General features: G+C 39.1%; 1 protein-coding gene across 1 annotated transcript; it reads right to left on the bottom strand.

Moving 5' to 3' along the window:
* Positions 1-5462: 5462 nt before the first annotated feature.
* Positions 5463-6290, bottom strand: LOC147490870 (uncharacterized). Its single transcript, XM_086567129.1, has one exon. The coding sequence runs from the start codon at positions 6288-6290 to the stop codon at positions 5463-5465; it is 828 nt and encodes a 275-aa protein (XP_086423255.1).
* Positions 6291-6777: the final 487 nt, after the last annotated feature.

Consider the following 6777-nt stretch of genomic DNA (forward strand, 5'->3'; position numbering starts at 1 on the left):
TTTGTTTACGTTATTTCATATGATCCAAACTTTATCTTTTTTTCTTTCTTGAATAGTCTTCGCACAAATTTGAAACTTCAATAGATTTATTTAACAAAGAATTGCAAATAGAGAGAGAATGCAGAATAATTTTACACCAAATAAAACAAATATAGAAAAAAAAAATAGATTATAGAGAAAAATCATAGAAGACAAAAAAATGATATAGGTAAGATTGAATTGTTAGTGTTATACTTAATTATTTGTTATGGAGTGATGAAGAACTTTAATTAGTTATGGAGGTGTGCTATTTTCTGTTGGAGAAGGCGAGAGAACCAAAGTAGTTTAAGTGTTTAACACTACTTTAACAAATAAAAATTGTTACATCTTTTTTATTTTTTTTCTCACAACATATTTTTGATTTGTTTACGTTATTTCATATGATCCAAACTTTATCTTTTTTCTTTCTTGAATAGTTTTCGCACAAATTTGAAACTTCAATAGATTTATTTAACAAATAATTGCGAATATATAGAGAGAGAGAGAATGCAAAATAATTCTACACCAAATAAAACAAATATTGAGAGAGAGAGAGAGAGAGCGAGATTATAGAGAAAAAATCATATAGAAGGCAAAAAAATGATATAGGTAAGATTGAATTGTTGGCATATATATACTTGATTATTTGTCATGGGGTGATGAAGAACTTTAATTAGTTATGGAGGTGTGCTATTTTTTGTTAGAGAAGGCGAGAGAACTGAAGGAGTTTAAGTGTTTAACACTACTTTAACATGATTTTATGGTTTCCAATTTGCCAATATAAAAACGTTCATCCAACAGTTAAAAATAAATGAAAAACAATAGTGGCAATAGTGGGCAATGGCTGGATTATATTATAGGGGGGCCCTTGAGCTACGGGGCCCTAAGCGGAGGCCTACTTTGCTATATGGTTGAGCCGGCCCTGTACAGAGATGAAGGTGATGATGATGAACAAATGGAATGACGAACAAGGAGAGTGATGACTGATGAAGAAGAAGAAGAAGAAGAAGAAGAAGAGCGGTCAAATGTCAAGTGTGTTTTGTTTGATAAAAGGTGGCCGAACTCAATTTGCATATAACTATATATGCTGGTTCTTTTGTTTGAGGTTATTAAGGTCGGTTGGTTCGAAAGATTTTGGAATTTCGTGAAATTTTAGTTTATTAGCCAATTGGGTCCCCTGATACGGAACATTTGCTAGAGCTAGTTTTAGCTTGAACAGTTGAACCTCAGTTTGCAAATTGTAAAAATAGACTTTATTTGTGGTGTTGAGCTCACTGCTTGAAGCTGGAGTACCTAGAGTTGTATCATGCATTCCAACAACGATTTTTACTGTTCAAAAGCTGAGCTGATGCACCATTGTGGTCACATGTGCTGAAGCTGATTAGTACAGAGTTTCAAGTTGACACCTCATCCTATTGTGAAAATGGTGCACCAGTTTGCAACTAGTATGACGGTTCCTTGTATCAGCTGACCTTGCGCCTTTGCTGTTCAGTACATAGTTGTGAACCAAAAAAATTCACGGGAAGTCATATTTCACTGCACTAGGGGTAACTTGATTGCATGTCTGCCTTTCAGGTTACTGTTACAAAATGAATTGTTGGTGCTCAACATGCACAGCGAGTATTCTGTTATCTTTGTTCTTGGTAACTCGGAGGAATGATAGATCAGCAGGCAGCAGCAAGACCTAAACTATCTTGAATGGGGGTGCATGGACGTTAACCAGATATATCAATGGATTGGCCTGCGAAGCCCAACAAAACCTTTGAAAAGAGGCCTGAAAAGCCACAACATATTTGCTCGGATGGAACAGGCAGGAGTGCCAAGAACGGGCTGAAGCATGCCTATGCCAATGTTGAAAACTAAGCCACCAAAATGACAATAATGATGTTAAGGACAAAATGAATGTAAGCTTGGAAAGAGAGAAATTAAAACATTTTACCTTGTTTGATGCTTATTTACTAATCACATTTCCTGCAAATAAAATAAGAATGAAAGCACATGGAAATGCAACTATACTACAACGACTATATATACAAGTGCACCCCCAAACCTAGAGTTTGGAATAGGTACAATACTTTGGGTTGCCTCCCAAAAAGCGCTAAGGTTTATGTCGTCCGCCCGACGCAGCGGTGATTAAAGAGATGATCAATCCTGATAGACAGGATCTTCCAGAAGTACTTCCTCTACTTCTGGGGAACGTAACTCCAAAAATGGCTTCAAACGTTGACCATTGACTTTAAAAGTACTACCATCTTTTGGGTTCTCAACTGTGATTGCTCCATAAGGAGTGACATGTGTGACTATGAAAGGAACCAACGAGTTTTCAATTTCCCAGGGAACAAATGAAGACGGGAATTATAAAGTAAAACTTTTTGACCGACGAAAAATTCCTTCCTCATGATTTGGTTATCATGTACCCTCTTCATATTGGTTTTGTACTTTTTAGAGAGGTCATATGCATCATTCCTAAGCTCCTCGAGCTCATTCAATTGCAACTTCCTATGATCACCAGCCTTGACAAGGTCAAAATTAAGGCTTTTTACGGCCCAATAGGCTTTATACTCTAACTCTACAGGCAAATGACAAGGCTTACCAAAGACTAGACGATAAGGTGACATACCAATGGGTGTTTTGAAAGCAATCCTGTAGGCCCAAAGTGAATCAGGGAGTCTTAAACTCCAATCTTTCCTATCTGGTCGGACCGTCTTTTCAAAGATTTGCTTAATTTCCCTATTGGAGACCTCAGCTTGGCCATTGGTCTAGGGGTGGTAAGGTAAGGCAACATTGTGAGTAACCCCATATTTCTTCATTAAACTTTCAAAATACTTGTTGCAAAAGTGTTTTCCCTCGTCACTAATGATAGCGCGGGGAGTACCAAATCTAGCAAAAATGTGTTCCCTTAGAAAATTGACAACAACTCTATGGTCATTGGTCCTACATGCAATAGCCTCAATCCACTTTGAGACATAGTCAACTGCCACTAAAATGTACTCAAAGCTATGGGAGTTAGGAAAAGGTCCCATAAAGTCAATACCCCACACATCAAAAACTTCCACAATCAGAATAGGGGTAAGAGGCATCATGTATCTACGAGACATACGCCCTAGGTATTGACATTTACTACAAGCGTGACAGTAAGTATGGGCATCATGAAACAATGTAGGCCAATAAAATCCACATTGCAACACTTTTGCAGCGGTCTTTTTGGAGCCAAAATGGCCACCACATGCATGATCATGACAAAATGAGAGAATAGCTCTATGTTCCCACTCAAGAATGCATCTACGTACTATCTGGTCTGGACAACACTTAAAGAGGTAGGGGTCATCCCAAACAAAATATTTGGCAGTGGCCAAAAACTTAGACCTATCGTGCTTACTCCAATGATTGGGTAATTGAGTGGTGACAAGAAAGTTCACTATGTCAGCATAACATGGGGTCTGAGCAACAGCCATCAAGTGCTCATCAGGAAAACTCTCAGAAATAGGCCAATTTTCAATGGCCTCAGTCACTAGCCTAGACAAATGATCGGCAACTACATTTTCAGTTCATTTTTTATCACGAATCTCAAGATCAAACTCCTGCAACAACAAGATCCATCAGATCAATCGTGGTTTGGCATCCTTCTTAGAAAGAAGATGCCTTAAAGCCGCATGATCAGAGTAAACAATCACTTTGGAACCAATCAAATAGTGTCGAAACTTATCAAAAGCAAAAACAATTGCTAACAACTCTTTCTCGGTGGTTGAGTAGTTAAGTTGGGCATCATTGAGAGTTCTACTAGCATAATAGATGACGTGAGGGAGTTTATCAACCTTTTGACCTAAGACTGCACCAACCGTGTAATCAGAAGCATCACACATCAACTCAAAAGGGAGTGACCAGTTAGGTGGTCGAATGATGGGTGCAATGGTCAAAGCATTTTTTAGATAGTCAAAAGCTTTAATACAGGCCTCAATGAAATTAAAAGGAGCATCCTTAGCAAGTAAGTTACTCAGAGGCCTAGCGATTTGACTAAAGTCCTTTATGAACCGACAATAAAAACCCGCATGCTCTAAAAAAGATCTAACATCTTTAACATACTTGGGAATGGGTAGAGTAGAAATCACATCAATTTTAGACTTGTCAACTTGGATACCCTCACTAGAAACAATGTGACCCAAGACAATGCCTTTCTTCACCATGAAGTGGCATTTCTCCCAATTGAGGACTAAGTTTTTCTTCTCACATCTTTCTAAGACAAGACTCAGATGGTTCAAACAATCATCAAAAGAAGAACCAAAGACAGAGAAGTCATCCATGAAAACTTCTAAAAACCTCTTTACCATGTCAGAAAAGATACTAACCATACACCTTTGAAAAGTCGCAGGTGCATTACAAAGCCCGGAAGGCATGCGTCGATAAGCAAACGTACCAAAAGGACAGGTAAAAGTAGTCTTTTCTTGGTCTTCTGGGGCTATAACTATCTAAAAGTAACCAGAGAAACCATCTAAGAAACAATAGAAAGCATGACCTGCTAATCTATCCAACATCTGATCAATAAACGGGAGAGGGAAATGATCTTTTCTTGTTTGTGCATTAAGCTTCCTAAAATCTATGCACATTCTCCATCCGGTCTGAACTCTGGTTGGGACTAACTCATTTTCATCATTTGGGACAACAGTTATCCCAGATTTCTTGGGTACAACTTGTACAGGGCTAACCCACTGGCTATCTAAGATGGGGTAGATGATACCAGCATCTAAAAGCTTCAAAACTTCAGCTCGGACTACTTCCTTCATGTGTGGGTTCAATCTCCTCTGGGGTTCTCTAGAAGTTTTAGCATTATCTTCCAAGTAAATTTTATGTTGAACCACTAAAGGATTAATACCTTTGATATCACTAAGGGACCAACCAATGGCAGACTTATGCTTTTTCAAAACTTCAACTAACAAGATCTCTTGTTCATCTGATAGATCAGAGGCAACAATAACAGGGTATGTCTCATTGGGTCCTAAGAAAACATACTTGAGTTCAGCTGGCAAAGGTTTAAGTTCTGGGCTTGCTGGTGAAGGAGTAGAATCAACCTTGGGCTCCCTACTAGGCTCAACCTTGGAATCAACACTGGAAATTGTTTTTGGAATAGGAGGGTGGAGTGGTTTTACCTTAGCTTTCCAATTTTCAGTATCTAGGATAGGTGCTGAGTCTAATAACTCATTCACAGCAGTAATGGATCCATCTATGTCAAAGTCACAAGCAAAATGGGTTAAACAGGCTTCTAATGGGTCTTCCATTTGTGGAGTAGGGATCAAACTATTGAGGAGAAAAACTTCACCAATATCCTCATCATCACTGTGTTTCTTCATAAGGTGAAAAACATTCACATCTGAAGACATATTTCCAAAGGACATCTTCATCTCACCATTTCTACAGTTTATCAAGGCACTGGCTGTGGCTAGAAATGGTCAGCCTAAAATGATTGGAATTCTATTATCTACTGACTCATGAGTGTCCAAAACTATGAAGTCTACAGGGTAGTAGAAGTCAACTATTTTGACTAAGACGTCCTCAACTATACCACGTGGAATCTTAACAGATCGGTCTGCTAATTGCAAGGTGACTCTTGTGGGCTTTAAATCTTGTAGGCCCAACTCCTGATAAACAGAATAAGGTAATAGGTTGACACTAGCACCAAGATCTAATAGAGCATTGCCCTTGAACTTGTCTCCAATGTGGCAAGAAACTGTAGGGCTCCCAGGATCTTTAAGCTTAACTGTGGTTTTCTGGTGGATTAAGGATGTGGCTTGAACAGCAAGAAAGGCTTGCTTAGGGACATGGGTGTTCCTCTTAATAGTGCACAAGTCTTTCACAAATTTCATGTAGGATGGGATCTGCTGAATTGCGCTGAGAAAGGGAATATTAATGCTCACATTTTTTAAAACCTCCATAATCTCAGAAATGTTTATCCTTCTTATTTTGAGAAGTCGCTCTGGGAAAGGGGCTTTTGGCACAACAGTTCTAATCTGGGACTCTGGCTTAGTCTGGGAGTCATCTGGCTTTTGTTGTGGAGTCTTGGAACTTGGGGTTACAGTTGACTCAATTTCTTGACTAGGTGGGGCTGGAGTAGTCGACTCACTTGGCATCCTAACCTGATTGTCAATTTGTTTCCCTGATCTTAGTGTTATGACTGCTTTCATCTCCCTAGGAAAAGTATTGTCTTGGGAAATTGAAACTTCAAAGGCATTTTCCTTGGTGTTCCCCTTTGGGTTAGCCAATGGTTGACTTGGGAACATTCCTTTCTCTCTAGCGGCTACAAGATTAATGAGTTGACTAATCTAGTTAGACTGTTGGCTCACTTGTTGTTCAAGCTTATGGAAGGCTTCTTCCTATGGTTGTCTTTGTGGTTGTTGGGATGGAACATACTGGGAACTAGAAGATAGGTTGTACTGGTTGTACTGGGCTGGATTCATCTGCTGGTTCATGGGGAACTAGTTATGCTGCCTACCTTGATTATTAATAGAAAAGCCTGGTGGACCTAACTGTTGGTTTTGAGGCAAATTCTATCTCCAAGAGAAGTTAGGGTGGTTTCTCCAATCCTTGTTGTATGTTGGACTAAAAGCTCCTGGGGGTGTTCTCCTAAAATAATTAAAGGCACACACTTGTTCCATGGTGGACTCAGGTTGTTGAACAAAGATGGGACATGAATGGGGAGTGTGGTCTAGACCTGAACAAATTGTGCACGAAAAAGTGTTTGGTTCATTGTGCACACTCATCACGGAA

The sequence above is a fragment of the Coptis chinensis genome, chromosome 6, assembly GCF_015680905.1.
Source record: "Coptis chinensis isolate HL-2020 chromosome 6, ASM1568090v1, whole genome shotgun sequence".
Taxonomy (NCBI): Eukaryota; Viridiplantae; Streptophyta; class Magnoliopsida; order Ranunculales; family Ranunculaceae; genus Coptis; species Coptis chinensis.

Bases quoted from the DNA above. Each gene is read 5' to 3' on its own strand.
- LOC147490870 (XM_086567129.1), bottom strand. From the start codon at position 6,290: ATGTTCCCAAGTCAACCATTGGCTAACCCAAAGGGGAACACCAAGGAA.